General features: G+C 33.2%; 2 protein-coding genes across 2 annotated transcripts; both read left to right on the plus strand.

The window, feature by feature from the left end:
* The first annotated feature begins 3,999 nt into the window (after positions 1-3,999).
* LOC104849703 (olfactory receptor 4K14) lies at positions 4,000-4,941 on the plus strand. The gene has a single exon (XM_010606230.2). The coding sequence runs from the start codon at positions 4,003-4,005 to the stop codon at positions 4,939-4,941; it is 939 nt and encodes a 312-aa protein (XP_010604532.1). The 5' UTR covers positions 4,000-4,002.
* A 6,371-nt stretch (positions 4,942-11,312) lies between these two features.
* Positions 11,313-12,254, plus strand: LOC104849726 (olfactory receptor 4K14). Its single transcript, XM_010606253.2, has one exon. It carries the CDS (start codon positions 11,316-11,318, stop codon positions 12,252-12,254), a length of 939 nt encoding a protein of 312 aa, XP_010604555.1. The 5' UTR covers positions 11,313-11,315.
* The last annotated feature ends 8,519 nt before the right edge of the window (positions 12,255-20,773 follow it).

Here is a 20,773-nt window from a genome sequence, read left to right on the forward strand (position 1 = left end):
ATATATATATATCACAAATCAAACTAAAGCATATCTGGCTTAGTAACATGCAAAATATGCTTTATCTGTTACCAGATAGTAAGATATAATTCCACATAAAGCAGAACAACATAACAATTTTATTTTTGCATATGCCTCATTATAGAGCTCTAAACTATGTAAGAAAGTGACAGGATTACAGGCAGAAAGAAACATACACAATAATTTGTAATCAAAAATGTCAAAACCCCACTCTCAATAATTGATAGACATAGATAAACTTCACTAGCAATTAACCAATGTTACACGATTTATGTTTATGTAACACGTTTGCCAAATTATTTTGAAGTAGACATTTGCCAAGTTAGACATATTCTGGGTCACAAAACGAGGCTCAATTTTAAAGTTTTTACATCATCTAGATTTGTACACAATAGAAATTTTATTTACCAATATCCCAATCTACAAATAAAACAAATATCCTTTGGTAGATGAATGGATAGCAACATTTTGGTATATAAGGGCTATGTAACAGTAAAAAATATTGAGCAATGAAAAGAAATGTTTCATTGATTAAAAACTACATGATAAGGCCAGGGATTTAGCTCAGAGGCACTGCACCTGAGGTCCTGAGTTCGCTCCCCGGTGCCAAAAGACAAAAACAAAAACTACATGATAAATATAAAAATAAGCCTTACGAGTGAAAGAAGTCACTTTGAAACACTTTTTTCTACTTCAGTGCATTTACACAAAACTCTGGAGCGTGTGAAATTAGTAATGGAATGCACATCAGTGGCTATCTGGGGATGGAGGATTACAGAAGGACTAAGGAAAAGGGCTCTCAAGGGATAAGGAAATGTTCACAACGGAGGCATGTTTAACTACCTATATTTTGATGACATTTTTATGGTTTCATGTAGGTGACAACACTTAACAAATAAACCATTTTAAAAATGAGCCACTTACAAAGCTGGGGATTTAGCTCAGTGGCTCTGCGTTTGCCTTGCAAGGGTCTGGTCCTGATCTTAATCCCCCTTTCCCCCCACAAAAAAGGCAATTTACTATATGCAATTTTACTACAGCAGAATTACTTTTCAATCTGAGGTCAAAATAAATTGTTTTAAGCTCAGAACAATGTACTGTTTTAAAAACTTAAAAGTATAATTTTACATACAGTTCATAATTGTATGAATAATTCTCCTTATAGTCATAGAATTGTTAAAATCATCAACCATTTGACCGGGTTACCTGCCTATGAAAACAACTTTGGTATGCATTAGGCCACTGCATCCAAGGCACAGTTTCCTGTTTGTGATCACTTATCACACAATTTAGAACATAATGTGCCTCACAATTCTAAGAAAAATGTTACTTCAGCTGATTAAATAGTTACAGGTCAAGATTTCAGAGGACATCTCCATACTATTTATTAGTCAAATGAGTAATTTTTGAAACTTCAATAATTTGTAATGCTGGACTGATTCATATAATGCTTTACTTATCTACATGTTCTGATTTCAAGAGTATCCAACATTTGATATCATTCTCAATAAATCTATCTCCAGGAGATGTCCAAGATTGTTATTTCCATGACTCTTGGTTTCTTCAGAGCATAGAAACGATAAATTTGCCCCAAGAGACAGCTTTGAGTGGTAAATATATTTCAGGATGAGGAAGAACACTTAGATAGATCCTTCCTCCCCTCTACATGGATGCCTTAAGGACACATCAGAAAACAAGACTAACAGAGAATATTGTCTAAGAGAAAAAACAGTGTTTAGTAAGTCAGCTCATCTCTTTGACTTTCTAAGTGTTTCTTAAAATATTTCTCTGTATTGGTTTTCAGGATGTCCACCATTCTTGGAGTTGAGAACAGCCTCTTTAGTCTGATATTTTCAGAAGGCAATCCATATGTTTTTTGTAGCGGTCCTATTTCTACTGGAATTTCTGTGGTCTTAATAACAGTACACGCACCACTAAAATGCATGTCATCGGGGATGCTTTGAGGTTGGTTTAGATAGATCACAGCTCTTTGCTGGTTAAGGAGTAGCTTCCACATATACTGTTCAAATTGTGTCTATCTTTTATGGGGATAGAAATTTGTATATCACAGAATGAATAGTATTTGAAGTACCTTTTAGCACAAAGATAGAAGCAAGATAATAATAATACAAGAATGACAAATCTAATGAGAAGTGACCCAAAATTTTGTTCCTACAGAAAGAGGATTAAAACCTACAAAATAAGAACAAAGCATGGAATCCTGAGGTCCTGTAAAAGGCCCATGTGTTTTTATGTGTGTTGTATAATGTAAGAAATCCGTTGAGTTGTTTAAATCCTAGAATATTATTGGAAAAATAGAAGTATTAAGGATATTATACAGTTTAGTATTTACAGTGAAAAACTTTTAGAGGACACTGGATCTAGAGAGGAATGACAATTTACTGATTCTCTGAAATATTGATTAATTTTAATATGGTAATATAACAACTCAGAAATACTGGAATAATATCAATTACAGAACTGATATTTTAAAAAGCTAAATATTTCCTTATTGGTCAATTGTGTCCTAAGAATGAACATAGTAATCTCTTAGCAATTTTATAGGACTTTTCTCTCTCCAATACATTTGAAAATCTGCTTTTTTGCCATCAACTATCATCTGTGTAACTTCTTTTAGCAACCATAGAATTAGCTTTTTTTTTTAACATTTGGGAAAATTTTATACTGATGGAAATTAAATTTGTAGCAAATGGCCAGATTGTTAAGTTTCTGTAGGGGCATGGACTTGTTCTGCATAGTATCAGTTCACTCTGCTTAGATATCACTAAAATATCTATTGCCCATGATATGCTTATTTGTAACTTCTGAGGCTATTATTATACATCTGATTTCATCAAGATTTTAAAGTGAGCAACACAAATTGAAATGTTGCCAAGATAATTAAGAAAGGGGCAAAAAATGAACAATTATTTTTAACCATTCAGCTTGAGAAGTATTCTCAACTTACTTAAAAGTCAATATAAACAATATTATATTTAGAGGTAAATAATTGTGTTCACTGATGATTAACTTACATTCACTCAGCATTAACAGTAAATGATGTATACTTTGCTTACATGTGCATATAATTTCTTCTACTCTTAGATATGACATACAGAGATGATAGGTAAAATTTTTAAATTAGGTTAGAGACTAGAATATTTCAAGGCCTAGACATTTCATAGCACCAATTCATATAATTGAAGCTAAATATTTTTCTTTAAAAGTTTTAATTAGAAGGAATTCTCTGAGTTCAAGTTGAATCTCAGTTAACTTCCCTTTTGGCTAATGTATATATACAGAACTTTACATTTATATTTTATTCCTATTCATTTAGCTTAAAAAATTTCTACTACATTATAAACTTAAATTGATGATAAATTATATCCTTGGTTTTATTCATATAAATCTTCAAAACTTTAATACAACCTCCTTTATGAGCATTAATTTTAGAGAATTAGAAAACAATTTTAATATTATGATGTCTTAAGGGATCAAATCCACCAACACTGTAAGGGATGATCAGAGTATAAAGAAAGCACAAAATTGTATCCTATCATTTGTATTGAAATTCAAAATCAGTTCTCTGTCTCCTTCCCTACTGTATGATTTAATATTTGCTCTATATTGAGATGATTGTTGATACTGCACTCAATGTTTTATTTTTATTTCTCCACTGTTAGACAGAAACTAATTCTAGAAGAAAACAGTGCTTTTGTTACTCCAATTTTTGTAAGAATACTTTTCTGATAAAGCATTTGCATAACAATCTAATCTCATGCTCTACTTCTAGGAAACTTAATCTTACTAATTTGTCTTCTTTTTGTAGCATAAAGCCATTAATATTTGACTAAGATTTGTCATTACCATTACACTTTTAATTTTCAGATACAGGCTTTCAAAAAGATAAATGTCATTCCTTTTACAACTAAACAATAACCAAGCCTTCTCTTTAGTTTAATTCAGAGGAAACTGAATAAAATGGACAAAGAGAATCAGTCTGTAGTATCAGAATTTGTGTTTCTGGGACTCGGAAATTCATGGAATATTCAGACCCTACTCTTCCTGATATTTTTGATGCTTTATCTAATGATTCTGTCTGGAAATATTGCTGTCATGATCTTAATCATCCTGGACCCTCAACTTCATTCTCCCATGTACTTCTTGTTGGCCAATCTGTCGTTTGTTGACATGTGGCTTTCCTCAGTGACAACCCCTAAGATGATCACAGACTTTCTCAGGGAGGTCAAGACCATTTCCTTCGGAGGTTGCATGTGCCAGATCTTCTTTGCCCATTTCATAGCAGCAAGTGAGATGGTTCTCCTGGTGGTAATGGCCTATGACCGCTATGTGGCCATCTGCAAACCACTGCACTACTCCACCATCATGAGCCTGCACAGGTGCACTGGGCTGGTGGCGATTGTGTGGACAGCTGGCTTTGTGCATTCCATGAGCCAACTGGTTGTCATTGAGAAACTGCCTTTCTGTGGGCCCAGGGAAATAGACAGCTTCTTCTGTGATATACCACTGATAACGAAGCTGGCCTGCATGGATTCCTATAATTTGGACATTTTAATAAACGTAGACTGTGGGCTTGTGGCTGTAACCTGCTTTGTTGTGTTGCTGATCTCCTACACATACATTCTTCTCACTGTCCGCAAAAGCTCCAAAACAGGTGCTTCCAAGGCACTGTCCACCTGCACTGCCCACATCATGGTGGTGGTGATCTTCTTTGTGCCCTGCATCTTCATCTACGTGTGGCCACTAAACATCACCTGGCTGGACAAATTTCTTGCTGTCTTTTACTCTGTTTTTACTCCTCTCCTAAATCCAGCCATTTATACACTAAGGAATAAGGAGATGAAAAATGCTATGAAAAGATTGAGAAGCTATTATATGGATTCCAAGGGCAGAGTATAATATTCAGAAATCGCATTGTGAGTACCTCCTATGGACAACATGCTGACTATATAACATTGGTAGAAATTAAGACAATTTATTTCATATCTATGTTATTCTAGTCTACACATGCATATATATTTTATTATAGTGAAGACTTCTATGATTTACTAATAAGCTAGGAGATCATTTTGAATTATTTCCTTAAAATCCAAGAAGAATTTATCCTTTTAAAAAATATTTGATTTTTTTCCCTTTTTTCTTTATTGGTACATTTTAGGTATATAATACACTTGCTTTCATCACTGGGATCTTGTACCTTTGTGTGATATATCTTGGTTCTTATTTTTTCCTCATTCCCCTGACCTCTCTTCATCCCCTCCACCCTTCCCTATTTACAGAGACTTGATATATGCTCACCCATGTTTATAGTGGCACAGTTTGTAGTAGCTGAAACTTGGAAACAGCCTATTTGCACATCAACTGGAGACTGGATAAAGAAGAATAGTTTTTTTTAACATAAAATGGAGTACTACTCAGCCATAAAGAATGAGAAACTAGAGATATTTATAGCTAAGCGGATGCACATTGAGAACATACTCTGAAGTGAAATTAATAGAGCACACATATGTAAAAACAGAGTAGATTCTCTGGTATAACAAAATAAAAGTGTAAATAAGAATCAAAATCTATGATTGCTATTGTGTAATAGGAAAAAATGTCTAAAGGTATAGGGGAAGTTAAAGGGGTAGGGAAAAGCTAAGAAGGGAAAAGAAAAAATAAGAGAAAAGGAAAAAATGGAAATTATCCTTTTTTATTGGGATAATATCTAGCCAGTCTTTCCATGTTTAATTATATAAAGAAGATCTTAAAATTTGTTTAAGGTTTTAAACTCAATCTATTCTCATATTTTAATGAACTGCTCCTGAATATTTTGCTAACACCATTTAAAAATATGTATGTGGTACCTTGAAATACTTCCCAAACCTTTCACTCACCTTTTGTCAAAAGGCATTTTCGTTACTACTATTTTTGCCTTATTCTGGCTTTTCATCAAAATATTAACCCTGTATAAACAAAGAGAATTAGAGATGAAATAAAAAAGACAACCTAAATAGGGAATAGCAGTGTAGTTAACTCTATATTGTTTTTCATTAAAAAGTTTAAAATAAATACTTCTTAACTCTATTTTTGAATGTCATTCACAAGGACCAAGTTTATTTTAAAATTGCCATTTACCATTTGTGTAAAATTTGAAATACATCTCCCTGGGGACAGTGTCATGACTTTGCTGGTTAATTTTCAAAACAGTAATGCTTTTGATATAGTGGATAATAATATACAGTTAATAATTATACTCTAAGAAAATCAATGCATGCTAATTGTTAAATTCATTTATAAAATTTAATTTTTAAATACTATTTTCAATTACTTTTTTATTTGCACTTTAAACTGTTCTTAAGGGGCTGGGAGATGCATATTAGTGGTAGAGCGAGGCCCTGGGCTCAGTAATAAGCACTACAAAAAAAATAGTCTAAAAGTTTGAAATATATTGTATTTTTCTTCTATAATTATACATCAAATGAATTAAAACTTACTTATAGGAACAATATAATTTCTTTAGTAAGCTGCAAATGAGGAAATTACATACTTAGTTGCTATTTTTCTTAATATGAAAACAAAATGTAAAATAAAAATTTGTCATGCTGGGCTGTCTGTTCCATGTCACCATGCTATATGTATTATAGCCGTCAACACTTTTATAATTTATAAATTATGAATAAAGAAAAATTAGAGATCAATATGTAATTTAATGTAGTATTGTGTTTTATTTAAAGGATTCAAAGCAAATGGATTCCAAGACTGCTTATATATTACATGGCTTTGCACAAGGCAACACAATGATTATTTTTTTGCAAAGAAAAACAGTAGCTCATGCCAAGGATAGAAATACCAGAACATCCCTATTCCTGCAAAAAATTGTTGGAAACTGTCACAATCCATAGTGTGTTCAATGTCGCCATCTGAACTGTAAACCTGAGCTCACAGCAGCGCATTTGCAGCATTTAAGGACTAGTAGTCAACTCTGTCCACATGTATCTCACCTATAACTTAAGTCTTTCTCAGGGGTGTAGCAATCCAACCACTTAGTTACAATCACTGTGGGTTGTAAATACATTTCCTACTACTTAATACTGAATGTTTTTATTTCATTATATATTCTCACAATGTAAGTCAATTGCAATAGATCATCCCATATGTGTTCAGATTGGTGAATCAGATGGTTATCAGCCAGTTGCATCCTACCTTGTGCTGTAAATAAACTTCTTCATCTAAAATAATTTTGTACTGAATGTCACTATGGTGAATAAGTCACTACTTAAGTCTATAAAGGGTGGTGCACACTGAGTTAATGCTAGTCACCAATACAAAGGAATATTTTGCTAATTTAAAAGTATGTGATAAACATAAAAATAAGTCTGATGAGTAAAAGAAGTCAGACTGAAACAGTACATCCTGCTTGAGTTCATCTATAGAAAATTCTGGGATATGCAAAATGAGTAATGGAACACACATTCATTGGCTTTCTGGGGAAGTAGGCAGTGTGGAAAGGACTGGAGAGAGGGGTAACCAAGAGATAAAGGAACTTTCAGAACTGAGGCACTTTCAAGTACCTTCTAAGTTCAATCCCTGGTACCAAAAAATAAATAAAAACAATCAAGTACCTTCTATATTTTCATGATGTTTTGATGGGTACATTGAAAACATGTATAAAATTGGGCATTTTAAAACTGAGCAACTTACTATATGCAATTTTCCTAAAACAGAGTTGTTTTTAAATCTTAGTTCAAACCGAATTGTTTTAAATTCACATCAATGTCCTCTTTTAAAAACCTGAAGTATCATAATAACGTTACATTTCACAACGGGCAATGATCTTTATACTCATAGAATTTTTGAAACCCATCAGGCATTTGATCACTTTCCTGCCCATTTTTTAAACAACTTTGACCTGCATCAGGGTGCTGCATCCAATGAAGTTTCTTGTTTTGTGAACACACTATTTAGAATATTGAGATCAAAAAATAGACAAACAAGAGACAGCCAGGATAGAGAACTTTGTAAACCAGATAGACGTTGGGAAAACTGAAAAACGAGGGGAAAAGAAACTCACTGAGATATGTCATAGATGTGGGAGACTTCGAGGAAAGGGAGCAGAAGAAATGTGTTCTCCTGATATCAGAAGCCTACGTTTTAAAAAATGGCAAACCATTGTTTCAAAGGACAGGGCAGAGAAGCAGAGGAATTCTGTTCTGAATCAGCGGCCTGTCTAAAAGCAGTAGCCAAAAGAACTCACCAAAATAGCTTACTAAACTCTGTGCATAAACCCACAAACTGTGCACATCTTCAAGGGCCCTTGGAGCCCCTCTAAGTTAGAGAGCGTTTTGGATTTTTTTCTAAAGACCTATACCCAGCTGGCTCCCCAGTGCTGTGACCCTGGGCTTCATTCTTTATGGTTCTCAGGACATGAGCCCAGAGGGAGAAGAAAATAGGTTATATTATGATTTCTCATGCAACTGTACAGAAAATGTTCCTCTCATCTGATTATATAGATACAGTTACAGGGTAAGATTTGCAGAGAACTTCTCCACACTACTAATTAGTCAAATGAGTAATTTTTGAAACTTCAATAATTTGTAATGCTGGGCTGATTTATGTAATGCTTTACTTATCTATGTGTTCTGATTTCAAGAGTATTCAACATTTGATATCATTTTAACAAAGCCATCCCAGGAGATGTCCAAGATCATTATTTCCATGATTCATGATTTGTTCAGAATACAGAAAAGGTAAATTTGCCTCAAGAGAAAGCTTGGATAGTGAATATTTTCAGGATGCTGAGGACAGGTGAACACAGATCTTATCTCTACCTTATAGGAATGCCTTAAGCACAGATCAGAAGAGAGAACTAACAGATGTTGCCCAAGAGTACAAAGTGTGTTTAGTAAGTCATCTTATCTCTCTGATTCTCTTTTCTAAGTATTTCTTAAAACATTTAGCTGTATCTCTTTTAAGGATGCCCACCATAGTTGGGATTGAGAAAAGCCTCTTTAGCTTTTGACATTTTCGATGGCAATAGATGTGTTTTCTTTGGCTGTCCTAATTTAACTTGAATTTCTGTGATTTTAACAATACTCTGCAGACCACCAAATGCGTGGCCTCAAGGTTGCACTGCAGTAGGCTTGGGAGATAAAAATTTTTTTCTTGTTCTTGAATATGAGCATCTAGCAGGTATTTTCTTCAATGGCCACCATCTTTTATGAGATAAAAATTTTATATCACAAATAGAAGATATAAAAAAAGATATTTTACCATAGATACAGAATTAAAAATAAAATATTACAAATCTGATTAAAAGTGATCCAAATGTAATTCCTGGAGAGCAAGGATTAAAATTTATAACCTGAAAACCAAGGAAGTCATTTTGGGTCCTGGAATAAGCCCCTGTGTTTTATTAATATGTATCTTAGGAAATTCATTGAATTTTCTTAAATCCTAGCATATGATTGCAAGAACGAAATTATTGAGAATATCACAGGGTTTAGAATTTTCAGTGAAAAATACTATCTATAAAACACTCTGACTTCAAGAAGTTATTTTTACTTTATATTTCCTTTTGCATCTTTGCAATACATCTGTTAGGCCATGTAAGCTCTTTTTGCAGATAAGAATATCTAAACAGAAATAGGGTTAGTACAATGTCATGAGCTCAAAAAGTAATGAAGTAAGATTAGTATCATGTTAAACTAATTCAAAAATTAACTTAAAAGTTTATTGAGATTCCTAAATATTGTTTAATTTTAATATAGAGTTATAAGTACACAGAAATATTCACATACCAATTAAAGTACTGATTTTAAAAGATTGTTGGCTAATTATTTCCTAAGAATGAACATAGTTATCTCTCACCAGTTTGCTAGGACTATTCTCTCTCCACTATATATAAAACTTGCATTTCTGTCATTCATTATCATCTGTGTATTATATTTTAGCAAGTATAGAATTTTTTAAAAATATTTATCCTGGAAAATCTTTTTACTGACATTAAGTCAACTTTGGAGAACAGGGTTATATTGTTGAAATTATGTAGAAGCATAAATGTATTGAGCATAAAATCAGTATGCTTTGCTTAGATATTAAATAAATATTACCAAGCTATGCTTATTTGTAAGTTATGAGGCCACTTATTATCATGTCATTTTATCAAGGTTAAAAATAAGAAACACCAATTGAAGTGATGCTGAGAGTTAGCAAAGTGGTAAAGAAAGTAAACAATTATTTTTCAATGAAATATAAGAAATATCTTTATATTTAGTGTTGAATAATTGTATTCACTGGAGATTATCTTTACTTTCATTCAAGAGTCCCAGCAAGTGATGTACTTTGCTTACCTGTGTATGTAATTTCTTCTAACCCTGGAAATAATTTATAGATGATAGATTAAATTTGTAACACTCTTGGTTTAGAAACTAGAATATTTCAAAGCCTAGAGATTTCACAACATTCATTTATATAATAGAAGGCAGTGTATATTTTCTCTTAAGAAATCACGTTGAGAAGAAATTCTCTGCATTCATATTTGAACTGAAATTAATTTCCCCTTTGGTTAATGTATTTAAACATGACTCTATATTGATATTTTATTTTTTTCATCTAGGGTGCTAAATAAATTTTCTTATAGATTTAAACAGATGATAAATTACGGTATTGTTTTGCATCAATGCATTTATGCCTTGTATATATTCTCTTTCAGAGGTTTTTCAAACATTTATATTAGAAAATTAGAAAAAATTTTAATTTTATGATGTCTTAAGGAAGCAGTTCCACTAAGGCTTAAAGGAATAACTATAGAGAGCATATAGAAAATATAACATTGTCTCCTATCATTTCTATTGAAATTCAGTGTGAGTTCCCCATCATCTCGCCGGCCATATGACTGAGTCCTGAATATCTGTTATGTTATGGAGTGATAGTTGGCTCTGCACTCTATTTTTGCTCCACCATTAGACATAAGCTAGTTTACAGATGAAAACAGTTATCTTTTAGCTTTTTGCTTCAATTTTTTTTTTTGCTTAGTTACTTTGTTTCTTATGAGAGTAATTTCCTGATAAAGTATGTGTCTAACAATCTAATCTCATGTTCTGCTTCTAGGGAAGTTAATCTTACTCACTGTGCTCGTTTCTGTGGCATAAAAGCCATCCATGTTTGGCTCAATTTTCTTATTGCAATTATACTTTTCAGTTGCAAATATAGACTTTTGAAAAGTTAAATACCACACTACATTGATCATCTAGCTGTCTCTCTAGTTTAATTCAGAGGAAACACTGAATAAAATGAACAAAGCAAATCAATCTGCTGTATCAGAATTTGTGCTTCTGGGAGTTGGAAATTCATGGAATATTCAGACCCTACTCTTCCTGATATTTTTGATGATTTATCTGATGACTCTAACTGGAAATATTGCTGTCATGGTCTTAATCATCCTGGACCCTCAACTTCATTCTCCCATGTACTTCTTGTTGGCCAATCTGTCATTTGTTGACATGTGGCTTTCCTCAGTGACAACCCCTAAGATGATCACAGACTTTCTCAGGGAGGTCAAGACCATTTCCTTCGGAGGTTGCATGTGCCAGATCTTCTTTGTCCATTTCATAGCAGCAAGTGAAATGGTGCTGCTCGTGGTAATGGCCTATGACCGCTATGTGGCCATCTGCAAACCACTGCACTACTCCACCATCATGAGCCTGCACAGGTGCACTGGGCTGGTGGCGACTACATGGATAACTGGCTTTGTGCATTCCATGAGCCAACTGGTTGTCATTATGAAGCTGCCTTTCTGTGGGCCCAGGGAAATAGACAGCTTCTTCTGTGATATACCATTGGTAATCAAGCTGGCCTGCATGGATTCCTATAATTTGGACATTTTAATAAATGTAGACTGTGGGCTTGTGGCTGTAACCTGCTTTGTTGTGTTGCTGATATCCTATACATACATTCTTCTCACTGTCCGCCAAAGCTCCAAAACAGGTGCTTCCAAGGCACTGTCCACCTGCACTGCCCACATCACGGTGGTGGTGATCTTCTTCGTGCCCTGCATCTTTATCTATGTGTGGCCACTAAACATTACCTGGCTGGACAAATTTCTTGCTGTCTTTTACGCTATTTTTGTTCCTCTCCTAAATCCAGCCATTTATACACTAAGAAATAAAGAGATGAGAAATGCTGTAAAAAGATTCAGAAACTATTTTATGTATTCCCAAGAAAATACATAATTCTGAGAAACCTCTTTGGGAGTACCTCAAATTGACAACATGCTGACCCCATACATAGGTAGAAATTAAGTAATTTTAGTTGATATCCATAAGTCAATCAGTTCTCTACATGCATCTGTACAGATTTAATATAATTCAGGATTTAAAAACTTAGTAATAACCCAGAAGTTCACTATGAATTATTTCCTAAAAATTCAAGCGGGATTGATTGCGTTTTGTTGGTATACATCTAGTTTGTTTTTGAAGGATTTAGTTTTATAAAAGAGACTTTAAAATTTGTTTATCAAACTCATAAGTCCATTGTGAGGGGCAATATTTTAGTTGACTGCTCTTGACTATTTCGCTCGCTCCTATTTGAAATATATATCTTGTACTTGGACACCCTCCTCAAAACTTTCCTTCATCTTTTGTTAAAAGGCAACTTCATTACTATATTTGACTTGTCCTGGCTTTCTATCAACATACTAAGAGTGTGTTAAAAAAAAAGAATCAGAGAGGAAATAAAAGCAACAACATAAATAGCTGTAGTTAAATCTACGTCGTTTTTCATCAAAAATGTTAAAAGAAGTATAATTTAATGCTATTTTAAAATCTTATCATTGAATTATTAAAATTTTGTAGTATCTCGCCCTGAGTCAGTGATCATGACTTTGTAAATTCTCAAAACTACAATATTTAATACAGTGGATATTGGATACTAAACAGTTAATTATATTCTAAAAAATCAATGCATGCCAATTACTTATTTTAATTACTTACAAATTTCATTTGTAAGGATTAACTGCATATACTTTTTTGCACTTTAAAATATTGTAAGGGAACTGAAAAATGTATTTCAGTGGTTAATAATAAATAAGATTCAAGTGAAAACACACAGTGAACAAAACAAGATTGGCACATAAACAACACAGAGATAGATCTAAAATGTTCTTTATATTTAGCAAAGACACAAAGTTCAATAACATATCCTGGAGAATGTATTTGAATAAAATTCAATCAAAGCAAAAACTAATATTTAATAATAGAAAAGGGAAAAGTCATTTTCTCTGATGATGTTGACTAGAAAGTGTCCAAAGAAACCTTAAACATTCAGATATATTTAGTTGTTTGGTAAAGGTATTGATTCTGCATATAAATCCAGAGGGGGAAAAATGTTCAATTCATGAATTTAAGAGGCGTGCAACTGTCTGTAAGTTTTCACATATTAAGAGAAGTTTTAAAAAGACTGTTGAGAAAAAAAAGAGCAAATCCAAGATATATAGTGGTTTAAGGTGTATTCACAGCACTATCTTTTCAACAGTAGTGTTAATAAAATAAAAGATTATGGTACATTGTGCAAATCCTGCTAACTACTTAAGATAATTTCTCTGAATTCTTTTGAGAATTCTCTTAGCTACTTTAAAATTGTTTCTTTTTTTTTTCCAGGAGCTTCTCTTTTATTCCTCCTGAGGGAGTTTCTAGCCCACTATACATTCTGATAACCAGCCTCTAACTATGTTCTCCAAGATTACGATAGTCCTAGGGGAAAAAATTCTAGATTTGCTCTGCTAAATAGACAACTGTTGTTAATTATTTTTTCCACACTGTTCTTTGCTTTATTTTACCATTTTTTTGTCTCTAATTTTGTCACATGTGTTAAAATAGCAATTACCCTACATTTACTTGTATTTAATAGTATGCCATTCTTTTTTCAACAATCTACATTTTGATGCATAATGAATCATTTATTACCTAATCAATTCCTTTTCTTTGGCACTTGATTTCAATAGATGACTGTTTTATAGTAGAACATATTTTATTTATTTATTTTTTTACTTTTTTATTGAGTTTATTGGTACATTTAAGGATACAGTACAGTTACATTCATTGTTGGGATCATGTACCTTTACATGGCAAGTCTTGATTCTCATTTTTTTCCCCTTACCTCTGCCCTCCCTTCACCCCCTCCTCCCCTCCCCATCTACAAACACTTTATTTTCATCTTTTCATTCTCTCACATTTTTTTCTTTTCCCTTTTTGTTCTTCCCCTACGTATCACACCTTCCCTACACCTTTAGCTCCTTTCCTCCCATTTCTAAATGTCAAAGAGCTTGGACTGGAGGTTCCATTTGACCCAGCCATTCCCTCTGTTGGGTATCTTTCCAAGAGAACTAAAAGAATCATATCACAGAGAACTATGTGCACCCATGTTTATAGCGGCACAGTTTGTAATAGCTAAATCTTGGAAACAACCTATTTGCCCATCCGTTGGAAACTGGATAAAGAAGTTGTGGTTTTTCTATAAAATGGAATATTACTCAGCCATAAAGAGCGAGAGAATAGATTCATTCATAGGAAAATGGATACATATTGAAGATATACTCCTAAGTGAAATAAATAAGTCCCACAAGATTCTAGAACATATTTTAAAACACGATTTTAGTCTTTGTATATGTATCAATTTTCTGTTTTAATGTAAGAAACAGACTTACCAAAGAAAGAATCTCTATCCCATGACTTGATAGAGAAGCAGTCTTCTTATTTGACCAGGTAAGTGTGCATATTTTGAAGGAAATAGACTTCTAGTACAATTTTCTTATAAATTAAAAAGATGAATGGGTAACAGTCCTATTTTTCCTTAAGATATCTTAACAGCTAAGTGCTTAGTTTTCACCTAATAGTCCAATGAGTAATGGCGGTACACACAGTTGTTCATTGTGGATTAAATTATTTGTTATGATGATATGCTACTTTCCTTCATATTGCGGTGTTTTGTTTTTTGTTTTTTGGTGGTTTTTTTGTTTTTTGTTTTTGTTTTTTGTTTTTTTTTTTTTGTTTTTGGTACCGGGGGTTGAACTCGGGTCCTTGTGCTTGCAAGGCAGGTCACCGAACCACTGAGCTAAATCCCCGGGGCCGAGGTGATTTTTATTTTAAGACAGAATCACACTTTTGCTTATGATTCCCAAATCTTAAATGGAGTTCTCTTTACCTGGAAATGAAAACAACACTCTCTATCATAAGATCAAATACCCATCTAAAAAAGAATTAAAACGGAAAAAGATGAAACGATGTACATGTTAAATAATAAATGATGGGTGCTATTTTTTACCTGATCTCTTATTACCATGATATTGCATTTCTGCATTAAAGGAAGTGACAGTATACATATAACCAATATTCAGCAGTGGATGTTATTTTGTGCTTTATGTCTTATTACATAAGTATTACAATTCCACATGTAAAGAAACTGGATGTATCCTTCCTATGTTTCATATAAATAAAATGCTCAGCATTTTTAATCATGTAAGCCTACTTCTGTAGGGAGGAGTCGTTCTGTGAAAATTATGCGTAGGGAATTATGAGTGACTGCCCTATGCCTCTGAAATTGTGAATATTGCCACATTGTTCTGGGTAGTATCTGCCTTCTGACCTAGTATAGCCCCCATAGAATGCCACTGAAACAGGCCTACTGAGAAACACACACTGTAACATTTGGGTTGGAATTATAACAAGGACCAGAGCTGCACACGCCTTTGGGGTCTGGTGATTCTGTCAGCAGCAGAAATGGATCTGGATCCTGAGCCAAAGCACATGATTGCACACACACACTCAGCTCAGGAGAGAATGAGTCAAGGGTATTGAATTATGATGAACCCACTGTGATGCCTCCACACAGGCCAGTTGCTTGACCCTCCAACTCCTACCCCTATGAACTTCTCAAGGGTCTCCATAAGCCTGAATGAACTTTGGCTTCAGGCCAACCCTGATCTGTCTGAATGAATTCCATCCAAAGAAACTTCTGTTTGAATGTAAACTTTTAGTTGGTGAGCAGGGAAACAGAAATTTACAATGGAATTCACGAAAAGACATTAGACAAAAATGCCTGAAAATTTTTTAAAAAATACAGAATTTATACATCGTAGAAATGAACAATTTGAAGACACAGTGTCTGATATTGTGGACAAAATAGGAATTACAATGAAGATCTCAAAAATAAGAAGAGAAAAGAAAGGAACAAGAGAAAACTATCCATAAGTTACTAGATAACAATAAGACTACTCTAAGGGTAATCTGAGTTAGAGACCAACTAAAAGATAGCACAGATGAATTTACTGAAATACTTACAGAACTCATGGAAGAAAATTTCTCAAATATAAGAAAAGAGTTTAAAATATAAATAGTCCATGCTTAAAGAACACCAAACAGTAAATAACTTCCAACTCAAGTCATCTACCAAGTAAATCTATCCTTCAAAATAGAAAAATAAGGTATTCCCATGAAAACAAAAATCAGCTCAGAAGACACATGAGCTCTAAATCAACTCTAGAGAATATACCCAATAATATTCTCAATCAATAAAAACAATACATTGGGCAGGGGATTTAGCTCAGCGGTTCGATGGCCTGCCTTGCAAGAGCAAGGACCTGGGTTCAATCCCCGGTACCAAAAAAAAACAACAGCAACCACAATACATTGAAAACAGTTAAACAATAGAGGAAGCTAGTGAGGTTAACGAATAAAGAGCAACACAAACATCAGGAAAAAGAAAAACAAAGGATACAACTAAAGATGATTTTTAAAGAAAGCAGTGATAGGACCAGTGATTTAGCTCAGTGGTTCTGCCACCTGCCTCGCAAGGGCAAGATCCCTAGTTCCGTACCCAGTACCAAAAGAAAAGAAAGCAATGATAATAAATAACCAACACATCTCAGTAATATCTCTCAATAATAGGCTCAACTCTTCAATTAAAAGACACCTACTGGTTCAAAAAAGACTGGATCAAAAAACAGAATTCAAGCAATTCATCTAATCCACAAAGATATTCATAAAGTAAAATTAAATGGCAAAAATCATTTTGTGCACCAGGATGCCCAAAATAAGCAGTGTTAGCAATTTTAATGATAGACATGGTGAATGTCAATGTAAAGCTGATTAGAAGAGACAAAGAAGGTTACTACATACCAGTTAAAGGAATAATTATGTAAGAAGAGATAACATTTATAAACATGTATGTTCCAAATACTGGAGCACCTATCTTCATTTTTAAAATGAAATTAAAGATCAAATAAACACTAACACAATCACGGTAGGGGCTTTTAACACCCCACTTTTATAAAGAAAGAGATCAACTAAACAAAAAGCCAGTGAAGAAATATAGGGGAACCGCATCCTGTAATGTATGGACTTAATGGATATATGCAGAGTATTCCACCACTCTACAAGAGAGTATACATTCTTTTCAGCAGCACAGGCACTTTTTCCAAAATAGATCACATACAAGTCCACAAAGCCTGCCTCACTAAGTATAAAAGAACAGAAATTACCCAAATGCATACTCTCAAACCACTGTACATAGAAATCAATGACAGAAGAAACTTTTGCAAAAGCTCCTAGAAAATAAACAATATACTCCTAAACAACTGATGCATCCCATGAGAAATCAAAGAAATTTTTAAAAAATCCTAGAAGTTAATGACAATGAGGTAAAAATTCATTGAAACCTGTGGGACACTATGAAACCAGCTCTAGGAGGAAAATTCATCACATCCAATGCTCACATTAAGAAAACAGAGCAAACTCAAATAGAGAACCTTATGAGTAATTTTAAGATCCTTGAGAAACAACAACAACAAACCATCCCCAAATGGAAATTAAGGAGGGAGATTGTAAAGATGAGAGTAGAAATCAATTAATTGAGACAAAAAAAAATGAACACAATCAAAGAAATGAAGAGCTGGTTCTTTGAAAAAATAAAATAGAGCAGACTTAACAAGATAAAGTGAGAAAAGACAAATATGCTGTTAGAAGTGAAAAGTGTGAAATCATGACAGGTACTGTGGAAATTCAGAAAACAGTAACTATTTGAAAAATTATATTCCAGCAAATTTGCTTATTTTGAACAAATATACAGATTCTTGGCATACAAAAACTACAAATAAAGACAGTACTGCACTATCTTATATTTGGAATACAACATATGTATCACATGGATGCCGAGAGTAGAATGGTGGTTATTAGATCCCAAGGCAAATAGAAGTCAGGCAGAGATAGGGAAATGATGATCAATGGTCACTAAGATTTAGATATGAGCAAGAAGCTCTGTATGCTACTGTAGTTCATTGAATGTAGACAACAACAATGTACTATCTATTTCTATAGATAACAATGCACTGTAGTTTTCTAAAACCAATGAAAAGGATTTAAAAATTTTAAGACAAATAAATAATGTAAATATGTGCATAGATAAATATATTTAATCCAATTTAAGTATTAGTCAATGTTAATAGAAAATGTGAAATAGGAAGAAAAGGTGCAAAGGGGAAGGGGAAGTGGGAGGGGTAGGGGAAAAGAAAGATGGGAATGGAATTGACATGAGAAAAAGAAAAAATGGAAACAAAGCCTTTGTAGAAAGAGAGGGGTGGAGGTGTTGAAGGGAGGACAGGGGCGTGGAAAAAAATAAGAACCACAATGAATTATGCAAAGGTGTAAATCTCCAATGATGAATATGTCACTCCATTGTATAATTTAACTGCACCAACGAAATTAATTTTAAAAAGAAAATGAAAATTACATAATACTATACTCATGCAATTTTTATTCTTATACATCAGTTAAAATTAGCTAAAAAAAAAGAAACTACTTCTCACAGACTATACAAAAAAAGTGCCATCTTCGTTTAATACTATAAATCACCTAAGAAAACAAAGTTTTCTACATCATCTTTTGTTTATGGCATTTTAATATCTCTATTACTACTTTTTCTAATGCTAAAGAACAGTGTAGCACTGAGAAATGAGATTCACCCAAAACTAAAAGAATATTAAAAGTTAAAATAAAAAAAGAATCAACAAAAGCTTTTAGAACAATTTTAAACTTCCTAGGATCTCCTTCACCCCACTCCTTCCCCGTATTCCCCTTTCTGAATCTCTCCTCTTGACCTTGGGGGACTTCCAGGTCTGTGAACAAGGTTGCTCTTTCTCTTTGCCTGTGTTCCTATTTTTCCTATGGTCTTTCTATGTATTTACCCTGTTCTCTCTTTTCCGGTTATCCTATATTTCTAATTTACTTTTCTCTGAGAGTTATCCTCTAGATACACCCCCACAGAAAAATAACATTAATTCAGCTTATTTTTTCTTTCTTTAGCACAGACTTGCCTTAAATGATATTTTGCTCTCTTTAGAAATTTTACTCACTTTTCTTGATCTTCTGTTCTACCACTGGATGAACAAGGGAAAATCTATTGGAAGTATATTTGGCATCAGTTGTATTTATTTTGTAATATTAAAGTCTACTAATGTTAATGTAACTCAGTAATGCTTTGTTTTTTTGTATAAGAGAAACTAAAGTGGGAAGATTTTGTGATTATACATTTTATCCTATATAATAGTCTTAATGAAAAATAGAAAGGAATACATGAACCACATTTTGGAAAAAATGAATAACTATCAGTGCAAGATCACAATAGGTTACTCCTTTATTTTCATTGAGAGTACATTTCTCTAGAGAAACTGGAATGTGAGACAAAATGAAGGCCTGTTACTTAAGCACAATATTTCTTGAAAAATATTTTCTGATGACAATATATTTTTTCTCTATGTAATTCTTCTGAATCAATAAATGTGCAGATACAAACATACTTATTGGTATAATCTCACTTTTAAAGTGTTTATTGAACATCAATTGCCTCTAAACACTTGCATCAAATTATATTAAGGTTTAAAATAACCTCGGGACTTTTTACTTTCATTATTCCTCATACACATGTGTTACTGTCACTACCATTGATAACACATCACATTCAAAATTTAACATGAGCCAGTGCGACTATAGCTGCCATGCTTTGATTATTTCATACTGATAATTATCTTGTCATTTCTCTGCTTCTGACACTCGATCAATTCCCATGGGAAATATTCTATAAGCGTGAATAAGTTATAAGACACCAAAGCACAGTCTCTTCTGCAACAGAAACTAAAACAGCAGATTTCAGATGGTATGGTTTTCCAACATAACAACATATATTCAGGAAAGGTGGAATGATTAGTTGATTTCCCTTTCATCACATAAAATAATCAATCACTCATTTGAGAGGAACACAACACCAAGTAAGATAAAAAATTTTGTCATCCTTCATATTGAAAAGAATTAGAAAATAAAAGTCATGTTTGTCTCAGCTATCTGCTGCTTAGAAATTCATGAGAACTACATGATGCTGCACAAACTGAGTGAGTACTTGTAAATTGTCCTTCAAATAAACCCCACGCAAGGTCAGTTGTCTTGTAATATTTTAGTCTAAAATATAAAGTACCCTCTAAAGATTCACTATCTATATTTTCTTTTGAATACAGTGCAAATAAATACTTTCATTCTTAAATGAAACCAAAGGTAAAGTGAATAGTTAAATAAGAATAACTCAAAAGTGTAGATTGGCAATACAAACATATATTAACCTATAGGCATATTTGTTGTAATTATCCCCAGATTCACCAAAATTTCTCTTGTCTTTGTTTCTTCAAATAGAAACTATCAAAGAATTTCAA

This window comes from Fukomys damarensis, unplaced genomic scaffold (assembly GCF_012274545.1).
Source record: "Fukomys damarensis isolate Sample0158 unplaced genomic scaffold, DMR_v1.0_HiC HiC_scaffold_17, whole genome shotgun sequence".
Lineage (NCBI taxonomy): Eukaryota > Metazoa > Chordata > Mammalia > Rodentia > Bathyergidae > Fukomys > Fukomys damarensis.

Excerpts from the sequence above, each read along its gene's own strand:
- LOC104849726 (XM_010606253.2), top strand. The coding sequence starts at position 11,316 with ATGAACAAAGCAAATCAATCTGCTGTATCAGAATTTGTGCTTCTGGGA.
- LOC104849703 (XM_010606230.2), top strand. The coding sequence starts at position 4,003 with ATGGACAAAGAGAATCAGTCTGTAGTATCAGAATTTGTGTTTCTGGGA.